At 45.1% G+C, this 22,285-nt stretch overlaps 1 protein-coding gene across 1 annotated transcript in view; it reads left to right on the top strand.

Moving 5' to 3' along the window:
* The window catches only part of CHD6 (chromodomain helicase DNA binding protein 6), a 252,751-nt gene that overhangs the window by 203,888 nt on the left and 26,578 nt on the right, over window positions 1–22,285 (top strand). Inside the window, exons 27-34 of the mRNA XM_042783610.1 lie at window positions 2,233–2,293; window positions 2,980–3,196; window positions 5,262–5,470; window positions 6,556–8,139; window positions 17,317–17,468; window positions 17,881–18,087; window positions 19,091–19,543; window positions 21,741–21,932. Coding sequence (XP_042639544.1) covers window positions 2,233–2,293; window positions 2,980–3,196; window positions 5,262–5,470; window positions 6,556–8,139; window positions 17,317–17,468; window positions 17,881–18,087; window positions 19,091–19,543; window positions 21,741–21,932 — 3,075 coding nt within the window. The remainder of the gene's footprint in view (window positions 1–2,232; window positions 2,294–2,979; window positions 3,197–5,261; window positions 5,471–6,555; window positions 8,140–17,316; window positions 17,469–17,880; window positions 18,088–19,090; window positions 19,544–21,740; window positions 21,933–22,285) is intronic.

Genomic DNA, 22,285 nt, shown 5'->3' with positions numbered 1-22,285 from the left:
CTTAAAATGGCAAGTGTGTGTGTGTACACGTAACGAAAGTGAGTGTTCACTTCTCCTCAGCAGAAAACATATAATATATGTTGTTGTTGTTGTTATGTGCCGTTGAGTCGGACCCAACTCGACCCCTCCTTGGGTTTCCGAGGTGGTATCATCATGGAAGTAGATTGCCTCACCTTCCTTCCGAGGAGTGGCTGGTGGGTTTGAACTGCCAGCCTCCTGGTTCGAAGTCAAGTGTCTTAGGCACTATGCTACCAGAGCTCCCATATAGACCAAAATAAAGTTATACATACATGCAGTGCTTCAAGTCAGCCCTATGTTTCCTGTCTTCGTTAACATTTGATGATTAGAGATAGTTCTGGCCATGGGAGGGAAATTAAGTTCATGTTTTCCCAATAGTGTTTATTTTACTGTCCAAAACCGATTTCTTTCTTCTGGGGCTCTCTTTGCTCTTAGCTTAGTGGTTGAAAGTGTAGGCTCTCAAATCAGACTACTGTGTTTGAATCCCAGCTTTGCCGCTTGCTGGCCAAGGGACCTTGGGCAGTTACAGAAGTGTTCTAACGCTTATTTTCTGTGTCTGTAAAATGAGGATGGTAATAGTTTAGGCAGTTGTGATGACTAAATGAGATCAGCCATGTAAAGGGTTTTGCACAGGGTTAACATAGTTCACAGCAATGTTAGCTGTTACCACTGTTCTATATACAAGAGAAAGTCATTTTAAAAATAGGCACCTGTTTCTCTTTACAGAGCTATCTCTTTCAGGCCTTTCCATAGTATCAGGTGCCCAAGACAGTGCTTTGAATTTTGTAGGTTACCAGTCTCTGCGCTGTGTGTTCCAGCCCAGGGGGCAGGAAGTGTTTTCCGTAAAGGACCAGATGGTAAACGTCTTAGGCTTAGGGCCTGTACAGTCTTCAGCATATTTTTCCTTTTCTTTAAAACACCCCTTTAAAATTGTAAAATCAGTTCTTAGCTTGAGGGCAGCACAAAAACATTCTGCAAGCCGCAGTTTGCTGACCCTTGTTCTCCTCTGACCCTGTGCACTAACTGTTCAAAGTCTTGAATCCTGGGCTCAGTCATCCCATCATTTAGGTCAAAAGATGCCCGTTATAAAGCCATAAGTTTTCATTCCAAACATGCAATCAAACTTAAAAATAGCAATATATCTTCTCCTTGCCCCGATACTCCCACACACCTCATATTTAAGGCACTTTTGAAGTTCCACTCCTGAACCTGAGAAAAGCATCCCTGGAGGACTCCGTGAGGACCAGTTTGACAGATATTCCAACTTGGATAAGATCTATGCCCATGATATTACTCCAGATTGTCTTGGAGCCTCAGATCATGATTTTAATTTTAAATTCCTGAGGTTTTCACACCATCAGGGCTCGAGTCTGGGGAAGTCATGTTTTATGAAAATAGCATCTGTTGCTTTGAAGCCGGCTCACCATAATGAAAGTGAGCATGCACTTCTCAACAGAAAACAAAAAATGCAGGCTCAGTCCTTGGGAAGTGGCTGTATTAAATTGCAAGTGACAATGGTAAAGCAAATATTTAAATCCACAGCTAAAATAGTGCTTGTAAAATGTAGTCACCAGGGAGAGCATGCCTGTTGATCATTCTTGAAGCCGAATCATTCCCTACAGTTCCAAGAACCAATGTTTGCTTTAAATAAACTGCTTTCTGACTATTTTAAACTATGCATAAGTAAACTGTATTTACCAGGTACTGTCGCTGGTGGCGTAGTGCCTAAGGCATTTGACTGCTAACTTAAAGGTTGGTGGTCCAAACCCACCAGCCACTCCATGGAAGGAGTCTACTTCCATAATGATTCACCACCTCAGAAACCTGAAAGGAGTTGGTATGAGTCAGAATCAACTCGATGGCAGTGAGTTTAGTTTTTTTTTTTTTCTTTTGCCTTGGTGGTCCCGTGGAAAAGCACTCAGCTGCTAACCAAAAGGTCTACAATTCAAACCCACTAGCTACTCTGCAGGAGAAAGGTGAGGCAATCTGCTTCCGTAAAGATTACAACCTTGGAAAACCCTGTGAGGCAGTTTTGCTCTGACCCATAGGGCTGCTGTGAATCAGAGTTGACTCAGTGGCATTGGGTTGGGTCCTGGAGGTGTTCGTAGGCAGGAGCTGGCTCTGGTGTGCGCTCATTTCTCGGTCCAGGGAGTGTCTGAGCTGGCTTCTTCCTCACTGCAGTTTTGCTGATGGGATGGCGTCATTTGTCTCTAGGAGAGTTCCAGCGATGGAGGTGATGGCATTTTTGGTGAAAAGAAGGATGACAGCCGGGCAGGTGAGACTGTGTCCTTCTGAAGGCAAAGAAAAGTAAGGTCCCAGTTTGTGGTTATCCTGGAGTTCATTTGTAGGAAGAAAAGCTGTTTTTTAAGGAAGCTCTTTTAAAAAGCCAAATAAGTTGACCCTCATCCAACTCTCCTGGAGTCCCACATGGAGCTTCACGTGACTTTGGCAGGCTTCCTCTAACTGGCATTGAAATGCAAAAGTGAGTTAAATAATGAGATATATCTTAAGTCAGGATGAGGTCTGAGAGATGAAAAGAAATTATGTTTTCATGCTTTCTTTTTTTTTTTTTTTGGTCTGGGGTGGTTTCCCCCTCTATCTGCCCCCCCAATTCAGATTTAATGGAGACTCCGGCAATTGGAAGGATAGGCTACCCAAAAGCCCATAGTTCTTATATGGAGAAGTCAACAGAGGGTCTGCTCAGTCCTGGCTTTAGTTCTGCCCTTACAAGAGGGTGTGTTTGTATTTGAGTGATAACAGAGCCAACCACAACATCAAACTCTTCCTAAAGCAAAATTGCAGCCCTGCCAGCCATGCCCTGCTCCTAAGCCCATTATAAAACAGTCACTACTTTCAAGTTGTTGAGCCAGCTTTGTTCTCATTAAAAACAAGGGGAGGGGTGAGAACCAGACACCCTCGTTTTCTGTTTATAAATACTAATATCCTTACTGATGTTTGAAGCCCAGGATGGCTCCGACCCAGACAAATCGCCCTGGCCAGTTTCCTCTGCACTCACAGCTCGTCTCAGACGTCTGGTCACTGTCTACCAGCGTTGCAACCGCAAAGAATCCTGCCGACCTGAAATTCTGGGACCAGTTAACCAAGGATACTGGGTCCAGGAGGAGATGTTTAGGAGAACCTCAGAAATGGACCTCATCAACAAGGAAGCTCAAAAGAGGTAAAAGCCAATGACAACAGAGCATGCTGAGCAAGTGTATGTGTGTTTTCCCACACATATTCTAAATATGCTCTCTGGTATCACCTAGAAATGCAGTTCTTCTGACCCTAACCATTGGAACTAAGTCAGATCTCATAAGTTAAAGGACAAAGTCCTCCAGACTCCCAAGTCCTCCCCAGGCTCCCAAATCTTCCCTAGACTATAGATACCAGCCGCAAGGTCAGGAGTTTCCACTGTCACCTCAGGATGCCAACTCTAAGGTCAGAGGTCCCCAAAGCCCCCTCCCTTCTGACCTGCTGGCTAAGTTTAGGGTCTCCTATTGCCCTTTGAGTTCACTTGAATGACTCACAGGGCTCAGAAAGACATTATACTTACAGTTACAGTTTTATTATTACTGCCAAAAGGATACAAATGAAGAGACACATAGGGTGAGGCTTGGGAAGGGTCCCCAATGTAGGGCTTCCATATCCCCAGGGATGTGGCAGCCCACAGTGCAAACTGGTTAAGGTAACAAAAGATAAAGTTGGTAGCTGGAAGGAAAGTATATTGAACCCTTGTGTGAAGTTAGACTGTCTCAAGAATTAGTTAAATCCCAGCTCCAAGTGTCATGGTTTTATCAGGAGAGTCAGAGGATGCCCTCTGGTTGACAATTCTCAGACTTTTGTGATTTTCTAACTTGACCTTCTTCCCTAGGTCAAGTCCCCATCTCTGGGGATATAGTTTAAGAATACCAGAGGCATGTTACAAACCCCTACTTCTTTCACAGCAAAGGAACTATTGTGCCTTGAAGCTGTCCTATCATAGTTAGAAGTCTTTATGGAGCTTTTAAGAGCAAAACCAAAACAAAACAAAACACATTTCTATCCAGCCGATGCCAGCTCATAGCGACTCCATAGGACAGGTTAGAACTGCCCCATAGGGTTTCCAAGACTGTAAATCTTTACAGAAACAGACTGCCTCATCTTTCTCCTGTGGAGTAGCCAGTGGGTTCAAACCACAGACCTTTCTATCTCCCCATTGCTCTGGTGCAGCATCCAGTGAATTAAAAGAATACCCCGTGGGAAGTTCAGGTGCTTCTGTGTACTCCTTCTGACTTTATGAAATTTGGTCATTTCATAGCTCCAAAGAGAAAAGCCAGACCCCTTTCTTCCTGCTTCTTCCCACAGACTACTCACCCCACCTCCTCACTCTTAGCTTCTCCAACCCTCTCCCTCTGGAATGTACCACCCCTAAAAGCCCCTTACAGAGACTGCAGGTGGTATATAATCATCCAACTCCTTAAGTCATCATCTTAGTCCTGTCGGATATAGAGACTAGAGAACCTTTGTGTCTTAGAGATCAATGATGTGGGCATTTATACAAGTTCCATAGAAACAGGAAAAAGCCAACGTGAGATAGGGAGTCAGGAGAGCTGTGCAACTGACATGATCATTTCCCTTCTCTGGACCTTTTTTCTCATCTGTAAAATGAAGATGTTGAATTTGGTAGTCTGGAAGAGCCTTCCAGCATTTTGTGTTGCACGGGGAGAAAAACTGAATACAATACTTAAGCGTGAGAGTAGCACAGCGAGACCTGTGAGAGCTGGAACTCAGGGGGACGGCCTTGTTTTTCCAGAGCTCACACGTTTCCCACCTTTGACAGGGTGCAGTCTTACCACTTTCCTATCACTTGTTTTAGTGGAAAATATTTGACAAATTCCAGCTCTCACAAGTTTTACTCTATCTTTTAAATCGTTGTCTATCATGAGAGGAAATTAAATAGGTCATTTCTAAAATTGATGAATCAAGAACTACCGGGTCTGCACATGATTTAGACGTAGAGAAATACCTGAAGAAACAGCTGAAAGAGCTGGAAGTGGCTGCCTTCGGGGAGTAGGATAATAGGCAGCTTTCATTATAAGCCTCTCAGTACAGTTTAACTTAAATTAAAATAATAAACCAGGCAGATGAGCTCTGCCTTCTTTCTTGACTCCAAGGCCTCCCAGGTAAGCTCAATAAGTAGTTGGCTTTTTTAAAAAAAGAAAGCACAGCTCACTCTCTTCCCTCCTTTCTGGTTAAATGTCAAGGTGGACTAGGAGAGAACAAGCAGACTTCTACAGAACGGTCTCTTCCTTTGGTGTTGTTTATGACCAAGAAAAGAAGAACTTTGACTGGACGCAGTTCCGAATCATTTCCCGTTTGGACAAGAAGTCAGATGAAAGCTTGGAACACTATTTTTACAGTTTTGTGGCCATGTGCCAGAACGTCTGTCGTCTGCCTTCGTGGAAAGATGGTGGTGAGGAAACTCTTTGTGGGTCTGTCGCCGATGAGACAAGGAAAGAGCACGCTTATTTTCAAGTGATAGAAATACTTGGGCATTAACTGTAGAAGTAGGATCCATCTGAGGAATTCAGATAAAGACAAGTAGACTTGTGGACTTCTAATTGAGTCAATTCTTATGAAATTAAGTCTCATTCCCAAAAATTGGAATCCAGATTAAAATCTCACAGAAATATTGAGAGACTAATGTTAATTGTATTAATTACTACTAACTTTCCAAAGTATAGTTTCCTTTTTTGAAAAAAAACTCTTGTAGAGATTTACTCTACAGTAAACTTTGTGCCTTCCTTAAAGGAAATTTCAGTATCTTTAAATATTCTGTCATGTGTTGACTTACAGCTATAAAAAAGTAAATAGCTGTCATTTAAACATCCCCTTGTCTGATAGAAATTTCTTCCTGGCTGGAGTTAGCAGCCACTTCCTCCCAGTGCTCCACTTTAGCCTCATATTTGTAGATAGGCTTGCTCTGGATCATGTGACAATATTTTAAGAATGTGAAAAACATGCTTTGGGCCTACCCAGAGTGGGTTCCAGGCTGATGCATGCACCCATGTCCCAGCCTCAGCTCCCGTATGGCCAAGTAACCAGATATACTGGAAAGACCCAGACCTTGTAGTTACACTGAAAAGACCTGGGTTCAAATTCTGGTTCTGCCACAATGAGCAAGTTGGCTTCACTCAGCCTGTTACCTCATCCTTCAAACAGAAATGCTGATGGTGTGTGGTTTCTGTGAGAGGTGAATGACTTAGATGAGTACCTCCTATGGAGAGTACAGAGTATGTACTTAAGAAATGGGAATCAATTCTTCCCAGAACTGCAGTTTTCATGCACTTCTTTCATTCTTACTGCATCTGTCCTTGTTTCATAAGAACCTTCTAGCCCCTGTTAGCTTTCAGCAGGTGCACAAACACCCCAAACTGTCATAATGAGGGACCAGGATGTTAGCCTGTAGGACCCAAGATACAGAGGGTCAGGTGGGCAGCAAGTGTCTGAGGGCCACCGTAAATGATAGGCTTTGTTTCTGTTTGCCTTTCCCTCCAGGCCCCCCGGATCCCACCATCTACGTTGAGCCCATCACTGAGGAACGGGCTGCAAGAACTCTGTACCGCATTGAACTATTACGGAAGGTCCGAGAGCAAGTGCTGAAGTGTCCTCAGCTTCATGAGCGCCTCCAGCTCTGCAGGCCCAGCCTCTACCTGCCAGTCTGGTGGGAGTGTGGGAAACATGACCGGGACCTGCTCATTGGCACTGCCAAACACGGGCTGAACCGCACTGACTACTACATCATGAACGACCCCCAGCTGTCCTTCCTGGATGCCTACAGAAACTATGCCCAGCATAAAAGAACTGACACCCCAGCACCAGAAAATCTCTGTTGCCTTTACCAGACCAACTCCAAACTGTATGAATCTCTTACATATACTCAGATGAGTAGGACTTCAGAGTCCCTTGAGAATGAATCTGAGAATCTACTGAAAATAGAAAGCAGAGAGGATCACCTCGGTCAACCCAGGGGCAGCTTACCTGACATTACCTGTGAAAACTTTATTTCTAAGGTTCAGGATGTCATTTCCATCAACCACGATGAAAGTCTGCTGCCTGAGTCCTTGGAAAGCATGATGTATGGGAAGAAGGTCCTCAGCCAGGACCCAGGCTCTTTTCAGGAAAGCCTGAGCAGCACCAGTGCCAACTCCAGAAGAGACACTGTAGCCATCTCAGCAAGCAAAGATGGGGACTGTCAGTCTGGTGGCCACGAGGCAGAAATAGCTTCAGGTCCATCTTTTATGGGTATTTTAGAAGCAGGAGTAGCTCAGATGAACAATACAAATGGAAGACATTTGTTGATGTCTTTTTCAAAGGAGGAGGACCTCTGCTGCAGCGAGGCAGGACAGAGACCCGAAAGCCTTAGGCATCTAGGAATGAAATGCATGCCCTCCCCTTCCTTGGATCAAGGAAATGAAAGTGGTTTTGTAGATATGTGTAATCTTAGTGTTTGTAACCCCAAAACAAGCCTGTCGGCAGATCAGCAATTAATTGATTTATTAGAAAACAAAAGTTTAGAAAGTAAATTGATTTTGAGTCAGAACCACAGTGACGAGGAGGAGGAAGAGGAGGAAAATGAAGAGGAAAACTTAGACATTGTAGCAGGCATACAGGAGAGACCAGAGGTTTTGCATCTGACAGAGCCCACTACCATCCCAAGGGAAAAGATCCGAGGCTTCCACATAGATGAAGTCAAGAAAGGAAGCTTGGAGGCCATGAGCCCAAGTCCTGGGCTACAGAGGGCTTTTCCCCCAGCAGCCTGCCAGTGTCACTGCAAGCACATGGGGAGATGGAAAGCCAGCATTGAGAACGATGACTTTGAAGTGGAGAAGCCCAAGGGTTATAGCCCAGACCTATACAAAAGCAAAATTAATAATATCACAATGGAGAGCCAGCCAACTGCTGTTCCATCAGAGCCATTTAAATTGAGTCATGAACTTTTAAAAGAATCCTGGAAAGAAAGTACAGAAGAGAAGAAAGGCTTCCCCACATATCCTCTTGAAGGAAGTGAACTCAAATCAGAAGACATGGACTTTGAGACTAAAGATGATTATGATAGAAATGGACACTGCCATAGTCAAGGTACGGTGTATTGGATAGGCTGGTATCTTGGATAAGGCACTGTCCATGTGGGAGTGGGCAGGGGAGAAGTGGGAGGGAGGGTTTTGAAATATAGCTACCTATGCTTACCTAACCAGAAGGCTGGCGGTTCAAACCCACAAGCCACTCCTCAGAAGGAAGATGGGGCAATCTACTTCTGTAGTAATACTGCCTCGGAAACCCAAGGAGGGGTCGCTGTGAGTCAGAGCCAACTCAGTAGCACATAACAACAATAACAACATGTTTACCATGTGTTTATGACCAAAGATTCCAGCCTTGGTCTGAAAGAGAGAAAAGCTTAGTTGTGGTCATTTCCGAAAATGGAAGGTGGTAAGCAGTCCTAGCACCTTTGCTGCATTGTGGTTTGCAGGGGCTCGTACACTAGGTATGATGTCAAGGGGAACAGGAAGTACCTTGCTCTTCCCATAGAGAAGGTGCTTCAAACTGGTTAAAGTGTCAGGAACCTGAAATTTAATAGAGGTGGTTAATTTCTCAGGGACTCAACAGAAATACAAATAAATTGGATCTGCATTAAGGTTGTTGCTGGAACCGCCAAGGGAGACGCTAAAGCTGAGCAGAATGGGGTAAAGGAAGGACTTTATTATGTCAACACTTCGTTCAGTGGATTCACATCCAGAGATTGAGCCCCTGACAAAGGCCACGCTGGGCTTTTATAGGTTTCTGTTTCTAGGGTATGTGGGGTATAGGGTGATTGGTTACCTTTTAAAAGACGCAAGCCAGTGGGTATACAGAAGTGGAAAAGTGTGTGGTGGGAAGATGTGGGAAAGGGGAGGAGGAGTGCCTGTTGTGGGATTTCCACTTTTTTAAGTTTCATTTTCTTGAAACTGGATCTTTTTCTTGAAATTGGGTGTGTCCTGTCTCATTCTCCCCTTTGAGGCTCCCTCATTCTGTTTAAATTTAAAGGAGCCTCACTTTCTTCCTGGATAATTTGTTCCAGACTTTGGTTTAATGGGTTATACCTATGAAGCTGTAGTATATGTGAGGAAGTTTTCCTTTCCACCACAGTTTCGATGATTGAATTAATAGATTTCAAGGCCATAAGGAGTACACAGGGAAGGATGGTTATAAGGAGTAAAAATGGGGCTGCTGCACCTGCAATAGTTTAGAAGCTTTCAAAGTTAGTTAATTATTAAACTATTCACCTGCAGCCCATCCCTTCCACATTTGGACTGGGACATGAGTTATTTTCTTTATCCTATCTGTTATTTCCTCAATGACTTTCCGTTCATCATCTATTTTTAGACAACAGTTAGTAAAGTTAAATTTTCCACACACGCCTCCCTCTGAAACCAGTAGGTAATCCATGGCCAGTGATTTTGATATATGGCTGCTCGTACCTGTGTGTGTTGTTTGGCCAGAAGGTTAAGAGCCCAGGTTGTTTCATTGGAGATTATTTCTAACACTGCTTGTAATCTAATGATTCTGTTAAGTATATTAATTGGGGTTCGGTAATCCCAACTTCTATCCTCTGCCCATGTGGCCTGGCCATAATACTGAATAATTCTTTCAGGAGGTCATTCAGTATCTTTCCACTCTCCTATTTTCATGTTTTGCCAGGACCTGGCTGAATCGTATACAGGTATCCCAAGGATTTCTCCCTTTTGTAGGGGTAGGAGGAAGAAGGAGGGGTGGATCGTTCCTAGGGTGCAGGTACCTGTCCAACCCTGAGGGAGGTGAGCATATGCCCTCCTCCCACGGATCCAGTATAACCCATTTGGGGCCTCCCAGGCCTGGTCAGTAACTTGCGATTATAAGGAGGTTATGTTTACAAGAGGAGATCTCTCCCTGACAATTGTAATATGAATGCCATATCAGGGTTTTTATGACCTTGGACCTTGAGTGGGTTGTTTTGATACATTGTATGCACGGATCAAGGGAGGTAGAAGTAACAGGTAAGGGGGAATATGAGTAAAGTCCAAGGTATAGGGTGATGAGTTCCAGGACAGTCATTGTACCTGTGAGTGCGGGTCCTCAGGCTTTGGCTGTGCGTAGACCACTCAGCCCATGGAGTGACTGGAGCAAGGCGCTGTAGATCTGTGGTTCTCATGTTGCAGGGTCACCTTCAGAAGGTTCTGGGGGTAGATTTCGATTTCCCAGGAGTCATTAGAGTCATCAGGTACAGCCCTTTTCATTCTGGAGTGATGAATTCATGAGGTGATACCTTTAACCTTGACTGCTGTGGGGGTGGTTAGAATGACAATAAGGAGTTCCTTCCACCTGCGTTTGAGGGGGATCAGGTTCCAGTCTTTAACCCACACTTGATCCCCAGGTTAGAAAGGATGTGCAGGAGCAAAAAGACTTATAGGGAGTCTTTCCGTTACCTTTTTGGATATTAGTGTTGAAACTGTTCCCAAAGCTTTTAATTTACTGATTTCCATTTCACCTCTCTCTCTAGGGGTTCCAGGCATAGAACAGAGGAGGGGTGGGGGTCTGGCAAAAAGGATTTCATAGGGGGAATATCCTGTAGCCTTCTGCAGAGAGCACCTAATTTTTAATAATACTAAGGAAGGACTTGCAGCCAAGTTCAGTGGGTTTCCTGGCATAATTTGCTGAGTCCAGTTTTTATGGTCCTAGTCATGCATTCCACTTTGCCCGAGCTCTGGGGCCTATAGGCAGCATGTAATTTCCAATTTATGTCCAACATCTGAGCTGTTTCCTGCACCACTTCTGCCATGAGTGCTGGTACGTTGTCCGATCCCATGTACCAGGGAGGCCATCTCTCGGGATGATTTCTCACAGTAATACTTGTGTTACTTCCCTGGCTTTTTCTGAGTGGGTTGGGAAGGTCTCTACCCACCCCAAATAGGTGCACACTACTACTAGGAGATAACAGTAACCTCCACTCCTAGGTAGTTCGGTGAAATCCACAGCCAGGTTTTCAAAAGGTGCAGATCCCACAGACTGAATACCAGGGGATGGCAAGGGACCCTGGCGAGTGTTATTTTTGCAACAAGTTACACATCATTGGCTGGTCCCCTACAGTGTACTTCCTGGTCTGACAAAAGGTTTGACGGGTTAGTGTTCCAGTAGCTCCAATGATGTTAACTCACCTTTCTGTTCTTGGGGCTATGGGTTGGGTTACCACTGAGTGTTCAGCCCCTGTGCCTACTAAGAGGTCCATAACCTTTCCTCCCACTTCAACTTAGACCATGGGATGGTATGGGGGCGGGCAACCGGACCCAGTCTGTCTCAGTCCTTGAAGAGTTCCATTTCAGTGGTGCTGAATAGACCAGTCTCTTTCGGTAGCCTGGGTTTTGCCTTTTATTATTTTGCTTCTGTGGGCACTTATTTTCCCAGCGTCCTCTCTCCTTGGAATAGGCACATTGGTCTCGATCAAGGGGAGGTTTTCCTTCCCTGCTGTTTTTGCATGTGGTTTGCTTGGCTCCCTTCCCTCTGTTGTTAGGTGGACCCGGTCTGGTCTGAATGAGTGCTACTGCAATGAGGTCTGCCTTTTTCTTCATTTTCTGGTTTGCCTCGCACTTTGCTTCCTGGTCTTGGTTTATGAAGACTTTGTTTGCTACTTCCAACAGTTGGGTGGAGTTCATGCTTGTAAAGCCTTTTAGTTTCTGAAGTTTTCAGCAGATATCTCCTGCACTTTGATTCACAAAGGCAGTGTTGACCACTGTCGTTGGTTTTCCTGGCTCTCTGGGTCAAATGGAGCATAGAGTCTGTAGGCTTCTCAGAGTCTCTTGCAGAAAGAGCTGGGGCTTTCTCCTGGGCCCTGCAGGACTTCTGCTACCTTGTTGATGTTGATCGCCTCCTGACCACCTCTCTGTAGCTCCTGCAGGAGTGTTTACCAGTACGTCTCCAGGTTCCAGAGACCCTCTCTCTCATTTGGGTCCCAGTGTGGATCTTCATCTGGGAGGCATCTCTGAGCATATATCTATGTATTTATAACTCCTGCTGGGGCATTCTTTTCCTCTCAACAAGCGGCAGCTTGAAATACCTGCCTCCCTTCCTCTGTATTAAACACCGTGGGGAGGAGCTGACAGCAGTCTGCCCAGGTCAGGTTGTGGGTCTGAAAAATGGATTGTATGAGGCCTGTTAGGGCCTGGGGCTTCTCTGTGTATGGTGGGGTATGATGTTCCCAGTTGAGGAGGTCATTGGTGGTGAACGGTTGACAAACTAGGGTGTGTTGTCCCCCTTGGACATGGCCATCCAAGTCTACATAAGTGGGTGCACTTATCTCTCAGAGCAGCATTTTGCACATCTGAGGGAAGCAGTGGGGTGTATGGACTGAGGTGGAGTGGTCCAATATTGGCCCCGGCTGGAGTTGTAGGCCCCGGACTGGTGGTAGAATCTGGTGAGAGTGTGGGTGGTGTCCATGGGGGGGGGGTGCTCTCAAGGATGGATACATTGGGACATAAGGAAGGGGCACTGGCTCTTGCAGTGCCTCCTGAGGAATGGGGGGTGGGGCGCTCGAGGGTTCAGGCAAAGTAGAAGGCCATGCTTTAGTTTTCTGAGAAAACGTTTCTCGGCTAATTTGCTCCCAAAGCCAGGAGGGGAGATTTGTTACCAACTGAAGTCATGTATTTATGAATGGGAATTGTTCCAGATGGCCGGGGTCCCCAGTTACTACCGGCCAGACTCTCAGGGTAGTTTTCTTATCCAATGATCCCCCTGATGGCCATTCTACCCGGGAAGTGGGCCACTCTAATTCACAAAGGGTTCTAAGTTTCCCTAGTTGCATTTTTATTCCATAACCCTGAATGCTAAATCCTTTTTTGAAGTTTTTTAACATGATCTGAAGTGGAGTTCCTTCCTGACACTGATTCCCAACCATTGTGGCACAGGGTAGCCACAGTTGCTTTGCCGAACTCTTCCCATTCCTTTCGCGAGGATCTTTCAGGCACCTCTTAGCTTTGGCAAGTCAGTATAAGCCCCTGACCTGGAAGCCTCTCTGACTTAATGGAAGTCTCATTGATTGCCCTTAGCTATATGAGATTCACCACTAGTTAGTAAAACGGCTCAACGCTTTCCAGTGCATAGAGTCTCAGCTGGCCACTCACATTCACACAAACACACATATACATACCAGCGCACCAGTACACAGACCAGTCGGTTGGCCAGTCACATTCACACACACACACAAACACACACACCAGTGCACCAGTATACATACCAGTCCCCAAAATCCTGTACTACCTGTGGGCGACCGTGGTTTCTCATTACTGATACTGAGATGATGCCCTGGGAGGTGACCAGGCTCCCCTTCTGCCTCCGGAAGGCTGATTGACTGACTGACTGTGGGGCACCCCTGTAACCTACTGCGGTTCAGACGTCCAGAAGGTGGCCATTCCTTCTCAGAGTCAGAGACGTAGCCAGCTCTCACACCAGTGCAAAGTACCCACACTGTGGCAAAAATTCCACCAGGCGCTCAGCAGGTCATTTTCCCCAGATCAAGGGCCAGCCCAGACCACCAGCTTCCTGGGGTCGACAGTAGCCATGCTACCAGTTCCTTGAGTGGCTGGGGGAGGCTGAGGTCAAAAGTTTCCCAACCAATGCACCAAAAATGTTGCTGGAGCCACCAAAGGAAATGCTAACACTGAGCAGGATGGGGTAAAGGAAGGACTTTATTTTATTGACACTTGGCTCAGTGGATTCACATCCAGCGATTGAGCCCCTAACAGAGGTCACACTGGGCTATTATAGGTTTCTGTTTCTAGGGTATGGGGTATAGGGCGACTGGTTACCTTCTAGAAGACTCAAGCCAACGGGTATACAGAAGCGCTAAAGTGTGCAGCGGGAAGACGTGGGAAAGGGGAGGAGGGGGAGTGCCTGTTAGGGGATTTCCACTCTCTAAGTTTCATTTTCTTGAAACTGGGTCATTTTCTTGAAACTGGGTGTGTCCTGTCCCAAGGTGAGCAAAGATAGCGCCATTTTTCTTTAATTTCATTGTCAGAAAAAATTGTGTTTGAATGTTAGTGCATTTGGTTTAGATTGCTTTCAGTAACTCAACAGAAAAAAAATAAGTTTACAAGTGATTCAACAAAAACAAAAATAGATTTGACCTTTTCAGATAGATAGAGTCTAAGATAAGGATTCAAGTTAGAAGGAATTTTAAAATGTTAAAATCTCTAGTGATCCTTGAGGTCTTTTATACTTTGCAGGAATATAATAAATAAAATTAGTCCATCCACAGCAACCACCCCCCAAAAAAACAGTTTTTAATTGTTGTTTGGCATAGTGCCTAAGGCATTTGACTGCTTAACCAGAAGGCTGGTGGTTCAAACCTACCAGCCACTCCTTGGAAGGAAGATTGGGCAATCTACTTCTGTAGAGATACCACCTCAGAAACCCAAGGGGTCACTGTGAGTCAGGATCGACTAGATGCCAGTGAGTTTGGTTGGGGTTTTTTGTTTTGTTTTGTTTTTTATTTCTTCATACCCAAGTAGGCTTATTAAAATGAACAAAAAGAACTCTGATTATCTTTGTCATTGTCAAGTGAAAACCACTGTTCATGCCCGGCACGATGCTTCATGATTGAGACAAGCACCTCAGTCATTTCTCTCTTAAGAGGGAAAGAAAGGAGCTGAACTAAGCTTCCTTGGGTTGTCTAGCTTCCTTTGGATTGTAGACTCCCCCACTTCTGGTTTAATCATTATGAATAGTGACTATCTTGCGAAGTGTTCTGAGCCCAAGTTAAAATTTTCACACCAGCCAGGATAAGAACTAAGAAACTGAATCAAGAGTAGTATAATAGAATGATAGCCCAAGTCAACCCAGGAGGAACCAGTCAATCACCAGGCCTCTTGCTTCTATCCCAGGCCATGAAGGATTGCATGTGTTCTGAATCATAAAGCCCACATTGTTCTTTTGAACCCTATCCTGAGGAAAATCACCAAATAATCAGTTTCTAGAAACCAAGATGATAAAAGGAGTACAGGGCCAAGATGAGAATAGTTTAAAGGGGAAGAAATGTTTTTGAACTAAAACCGTAGGTGGCAGTGTTAGACTTGCCAAGTCAGGATGGGAGGCAGCAGTGAACTTGATTAGCTTTGGTGAGTATCTCGCACATACACACATGCAGGCACAAGTATTTGTGTGTGTGTGTGTGTGTGTATAGTAAGGAAGGTTATCCCTTGTACTGACATTTGACTGCTAACCAGAGGGCTGGTGGTTCAAACCCACCAGCCACTGCTCAGAAGGAAGAATGGGAGATCTACTTCCTTAGTGATAACATATCGGAAACCCAAGGAGGGGTCGCTCTGAGTCAGCTCCGACTCGACAGCAGTGAGTTTGGTTTGGTCTTGGTTGCAGACCTGAGGAAGGAACTTGCACGTACATGGGGTATAGGATAGGTGGGTACAGAAGGTTAGCCCTGTTTTGAAGACTTGTTGTTGTTGTTGTTTGCCGTCGAGTCGCCCCCGACTCATAGCAACCCCTTCTTAGGTTTCCGAGGCAATATCACTACAGAAGTAGGATTGCCCAACCTTCCTTCCGAGGAGTGGCTGGTGGGTTTGAACCGCCAGCCTTCTGGTTAGCAGTCAAGTGCTTTAGCCACTATGCTACCAGAGCTCCTGTTTTGTCTTGAAGACTAGAAATACTATATTCCTAGAGTCCTACACTCCTGTGATAGGTGCATCTGTCAGGGCTCCTGGTCTCCTGACTCCTCCTAATCCAAGGTTTTCCCTCTCACGTCATTGTGCATTTTCTTAAAACTTGGATCCCAACTCCTCTGCTTAAAACCTCTCAGTGGTTCATCATGGCCTACAGGACCCAGCAAGATCAAGATCACTTCTACCCGTCCAGCCTCATCTTTGCTCTTTTCCCCTGGTAATCTTAGTTCCTCAGCATGTCCAAAATACCCATCTGCCATTGTCTCCTCGTCTTCTTGGCTGTTCCTCCTTTGAGAGGCTTTCTCTGCCTCTTACTTGAATACGTCCTTGTGTCTCATTCCGTGCCATGGCACCATATTTCTTTCCTTTAATGGCACTCATCACAGTTTATAATCCTAGTTACTTGTTTATTATTACTGCTTTACTCACTGTCATCCCGCATGAGATGAAGACCATTCAGGGCAAATTTCTCCTTGAATCCTCAGTACCTAGCAAGGCCCTCCCTGTTCATGGTAAGGGGTCTCTGTAGCTCCCTGGGAGACAACTTGCACAATCAGAAGGTAAATCTGCACATTTCAGAGAGGCAAGCATTCCTTGTCATATCACCAAGAAAAGAGGTCCACGAACTTTTGTGCCTTGGGCATTTTACTTCCAGCTCATTGCCTGTCATTCCAGGTGAGTGAGTCTTTGGATCGCAGTGATGATAAGTTTGCAGCACTTCTGAAGCTTGAATGAGTTGCCTTTCCATTTCTGTGCATCAGAGAAAACGCTAAACATTCTAGGTTTCTCTGCATTGTTTTTTACATGAATCAAGCCTGTTTTTCCTTTTTTCCTTATAAGTTTCATGACTTCATCCTTCATTGGCCTCTTGCTGTATTCATCTCACAGACTGTCCCTTCAGAAACACATTGCCTCTTCTTAACCCTTGCTTTATTGAAGCGTCATAATGCCCATGTTCCTCCTGTCCATGACACCAACTGTGAGAAGCCACCATAGTCATTCATCTCAGGCTCTTGGGTACAAAGCAAAAGTTCCTTTCTGTTTTCCTTCTTTTTTTTGTGGGAGGTGGGGAGAAGTGTCTTTTATTATGAAAACTGCATCACATGACTTACATTGGCAGCCCTAGAGCAGGATTGGCCTTTGTGGCTTAACTAATATGGTTCTTCTGGAAATCAGAAGTTTATCAAACCCAACCAAACCAGCTGTCATCCCTTTGATTCTGACTCATAACTGCCCCATTGGGTTCCTGACGCTGTAAATCTTTATGGAAGGAAATGGCCCCATCTTCCTTCTGCACAGCAGCTGGGGGGTTTGAACACCAGCCTTCTGGTTAGTAGTCAGATGCCTTAGGCACTGCACCACCAGTGATAGTTAAAGTTAAAATAAATTAGCCTAAAATGGGATAATTTAAAAAACTGAAGAAAACAGATAGTATGTCCTGATCTCTCAGATCACTATTGTATCCTAAGTGCCCAATTTTTTTTTAAGACAGTTATGAAATTTGTTAATTAGGTTCCCACTTATAAATCTCTTTTCAAGAACAGTGATTATTTTTGCTATTTTTAACATTTCCTCCCAGATCATCCAGGGAAGTACTCTGAAGAGGAGAGTAAGAGCTCTCCGTCGGGCATCGTAGGAGACGTGGGGGATGACCTACAGGAGGCTCGGGCCCCTACCATCGCACAGCTGCTGCAGGAAAAAACTCTCTATTCCTTTTCTGAGTGGCCAAAGGTACCCCCCAAAAAAGACCTTGTGTCCTTCGTCCACAGCGTTTACAGCTTTGGGTCCTTTATTTCAAACCTTTCAGAGTATTTCTGTATAACAGGCTCAGAGAAATGTTTGCTATATATAAGAAGCTATCAGTTACGTAACATTTGAACAGTGAAGATATGTGCACTTGACTAGTCACACCATAAGACAAAAGCACCAAACTGCCCTCATGTTTACAGTGCTCTGCCTTTCATTTGTGTTGTCCAGACTGCCTGGTGAGTTTTATTTTAAGGCTTATAAAATAAGTACATTTGAGTGTTTCCTTTTCTAAGTAATTCCTTTTGGTTGGAAATCTTGGCCCTTGATCTCAAGGGACTTGATGAATTTGGGTAACTTGGTACTCCTTCCTCAGAGCTGTTGTTCTTTTTTATAGGATCGTGTGATAATTAACCGCCTAGATAACATCTGCCATGTAGTGTTAAAGGGGAAGTGGCCCTCCAGCCAGCAGTATGAGCCCTCGACCACACTGCCCACTCCTGTATTAGCCAGCAGTGCTGGTGCTCGAGGCAGCCTCTCAGAGCCAGACACATCAGAGCACAGCTTCAGCAATGGTGCGGCATTGGTGGCCCAGATCCAGAAGGTGAGGCCCATGGGGGTGGCGGTGACCACCATGGAACAAAGAATGGTGGACACTTCGTACTTCTTGACTGAGCCGTCCACGCAACAGATACTTTACCATATAGATGATGGGGGGGAGGGGCTTTGGTAAAATCATTTGTGTGAACTGGGGAAATTGGACTTTATCCTATAATGGTGGCAAGCTTTCATAAGTCTTGAAGCAGGGGAGTGAATGATGGCGGCAGGGTTTTCACAGCTCATCTGGAGTGGTGTGCAGGCTGCCATGAAACTTGAGGGTCAGGGGAGAGGAGTGCCTCAGTAGGTGGCAACTGGAGGAAAGAAGGGTCTAGGCTATAGGATAGTGGCACAATGAAGCCAAGAAAGTGACCAAAAAAAAATGGCAAGGATGGCTTGGTGGGAATGATGATTGATAAATACATTTAAGAACGGAAGCATGAGTGAATCAGCAGGAGGATGACAGTGGCCGACAGAAATTAGTGGAGTCAAGGCAGAAGTGACTTTCTCTGGGGGGTGATGCACTTTATTTGAGATAAGTAGTTTCCACACTGGTTCTCATTCTTGACTGCACATGGCAATCAGCTGTGGGTCTTTAAAAGCCACTGCTCCTGGGTCCCGCCTCCACAGATTCTTATTTAATTGGTCTGAGGTGTGGCCTGGGTGCCCCCAGGTGATTCTCTGTCCTGATGAGATTGAAAAGCACTGAGTTATAGCCTTGCAACTCCAAGTGTAGTCCAAGGACCAGCATCCTTAGGCAGCACCTGGGAACCTGTTAGAAATGCAGGCTCTGGGCTTCCACCTCAGGCCTCCTGCAGTGGAATCTGCATTTTAACAGCATCTCCCCATGGTTTGGTACTAAAGTGTGAGAAACTCTTGAGTTAGAAGAACTTGTAAGAAGATGATTAGAAATAGTACTAGCCCCAAGGGAATTAGGTCTAGAGAAAGCACTGGAATTCCTCCACAGAAGTGGCATTAAAACCTCTGTTGCCACCTATGTGTGTTCACAGGAGAGCTTCTTGGCACCAGTATTCGCGAAGGAAGAGCAAAAGCACAGGCATCCCTACGAGTTTGAAGTGGAGAGGGATGCAAAGGCACGGAGCCTGGAACAGTTCTCTGCCACCCACGGGCACCCCCCCATTGTCCTCAATGGCTGGCATGGGGAGTCAGCTATAGACCTCTCTTGTACATCAGAGGGCTCCCCAGGAGCCACATCCCCTTTCCCAGTGAGTGCCAGCACCCCTAAGATTGGGACAATCAGTTCCCTTCAAGGAGCACTTGGCATGGACTTGTCAGGGATCCTACAAGCTGGCCTAATCCATCCAGTGACCGGACAGATTGTCAATGGAAGCCTCAGAAGAGACGATGCTGCCACAAGGAGGCGGAGAGGGAGACGGAAACATGTTGAAGGAGGGATGGACCTCATCTTTTTGAAGGAGCAAACCCTTCAGGCAGGGATCTTGGTGGGTATATGAGGCTTTTAAGTAAAAGCATTGACCTTTCTACACTAAGAAACAAACTCTTCTTCCTCAGACACAAAATATTTTGGCTTATGATCGTGTATGTCTGTTTCAATTGTCCTATTTATTTTCTTTCTCATTATTAGCTGCCCTCAGTTGTTTTTTTAGAAACAGGTAGGTATTAATCCATTTTGGCCCTCAATCTGCATGCACCCTAGAGAAATGAGCCAGGAGGACTTCCTGTCTCAGACAGAAACAGTCTAGACTCTCAGTGTCTCTGGAAGAACCCCTGGTGACAGATGAGTAAGCGGGACAGCAAGGTGAAGTTTGTGGTCACAGTTCTCTAGGTCCATGAGGCTTTCCAGGAGTGAAGTCTGAGAAGGCTTGAGGGTCGCAAGGCCGGAAGATTGACCCTGGCTCTACTGCCTGACTTACCCGTGACCTTGGGTGAACCCTCGAGCTTCACTTTGCTCCTCTGTAAAGTGGGGCCGCAGCATCTACTGCAGAGGGTTGCTGTAAAGATTCCCTGAGTTCATACCCACTCCAGCACGTTCTAAATTCAAAGGAGACAATTGTGAACAATAGTCAAGATTGGTACTGTATATCTGGCAAGGAGAGATCACCTTTAGACTTTGCTTAATATGTTAGAGGGCACTGAATTCTCTTTGTGTTTTTATTTTTCCCGTTTATTGGATTTTGAGACCCAGAACAGGAATCAAATTTCATGTTTTCTTATCTTAAAAGGAATAACCAATATTTACTGAGTGATTACTATGTGCCAGGTATTGTGTTCCGGGTTTTGTGTGATTCTCTTATCTAATCCTCCCAAGAATGTCTGTGAAGATATGTGTTACTGTTATTCCTGTTTTATAGGTGAGGAAACTGAAGCTTAAAAGCTTTAAATAATTTACCAAAGCTGTCCAGCTAGTAAATGGCAGAACAGGGAATCAAACCATGGTCTGTGTGTCTCTGAAGCATGAAAGCTTTATCACTAAACTCTGTTGCTTAGGATATGTCTTCCTCTCAGGCTTTCTATAGTTGAGGAAGCTGAAGTGTCAAGTTCTTTCCCTGCTTAAGCCAGCAAGCTTTTAAGAAGATTGGTTCAATTTCTAGAAATGCAAAGCCAGAGTTTTTTTTGTAATGATCATAGAATTCCAGGGAAATTACTTTATCCTTGACCTTGAATATTGTTTTTCTTTTCTTTTCTTTTATTTATTTTGTTGTCGCTATTGAAAATATACACAGCAAAACATACACCAGCTCAGCAGTTGCTGCATGTACAGTTCGGTGGCCTTAATGACATTCTGTGCGTCGCACAACCATTCTCATCCTCCTTCTCTGAGTCCTTCCTCCCTTGTTAACATAAAGTCACTGCCCTCTGAGGTTCCTGTCTAACCTTTCAAATTCCTGTTGTCAGTTTGATCTCATATAGTTAGTTCTTAAAAAAGCATAATGCTCAAGGCAGACATTTTTCACTTGTTAGGCTAAACTTTTGTGTAGTTTTAAGAAAACTTGAGGGCATATTTTTGGTTCACGGTTTAAAGATTATCTCAGGGTGTCAGGGATCATCCAGCCCTAGTGCTAACATGAAGCTTTATCAGTGGACTTCATTATGTTGTTGTTGTTGTTATGTGCCCTCAAGCCGGACCCGACTCAGCAGCCCCTCCTTGGGTTTCCAAGGCAGTATCACTATGGAAATAGATTGCCCAACCTTCCTTCTGAGGAGTGGCTGGTGGGTTTGAATAGCCAGCCTTCTGGTTAGTAGTCAAGTGCCTTAGGCACTATGCTACCAGAGCTCCTGGACTTCATTATAGACATTGGAAATACAGAAATGAGTAAGACAAGCCTTTACACTCTAGAGGGGCAATAGACAAAAGAAAATTTCTCTTTCTGTGGGAGGACCCTGGGACAGTCAAGATTGGTGACAAAGGAGGTAACACTGAATCTGAGCAAATAAAATAGAATGAAAGTTTGCAGGTAGATAGGAGGGAGAGAGGAGCATTCAGGTAGAGAGTATGGCCAACCTGTGCAAGAGTTTGTGTGTGAGTCAGTAATGTGAGCAGATGCTCAAGCACCCAGAGTAATGGCCAGCAGACATAGATGGGAAGATCTGAACACCTTACCCAATGTGATTTCCTTGTAGAAACTCACTTTCATTCTGTCAAGATAAACTCCACGTTCTCGGTTCTCCTTTATCCAGGAAGTCCATGAAGACCCAGGGCAGGCCACCCTGAGCACCATGCACCCTGAAGGGCCAGTGCCTGCTACCTCAGCACCCGAAACGGTCACAGCAGCCAGCAGCCACGCCGAGAAAGCCATTCCCAGCAAGAGTCTCCTTGACTGGCTGAGGCAGCAGTCTGACTACTCCTTAGAAGTTCCAGGCTTTGGGACGGTAAGTGTTTGTGGCCACTGCCCAAGGCCACTGTTTACTTCTTGTAACTTTGCACAGTTTTTGATAAAGAGCAAAGAGGGAGACCAGGGAGTTGGGAGCTGTTTGAAGAAATCTGTGTTGACAGAGCATCATTTTAAATGACAAAGATTTTAAGTTTAAAGTTTTGGTTAAACTCTCTAGTAACAGAGATCATAGCCCATGTCAGAACACTGTGCCCATCATAGGAGAACAGATGGACCTAAGTTTAGCCTCCTTCCCCAAAAATAACCAGACAGTATTGTAAGCTCAGGAGCTCTGGTGGCATAGTGCCTAAGGCATTTGACTGCTAACCAGAAGGCTGGTGGTTCAAACCC

Source organism: Orycteropus afer, unplaced genomic scaffold, assembly GCF_000298275.1.
Source record: "Orycteropus afer afer isolate SDZICR_OR568_19922 unplaced genomic scaffold, OryAfe1.0 scaffold00020, whole genome shotgun sequence".
NCBI lineage: Eukaryota > Metazoa > Chordata > Mammalia > Tubulidentata > Orycteropodidae > Orycteropus > Orycteropus afer.
This window is presented reverse-complemented; position numbering and strand designations above follow the sequence as displayed.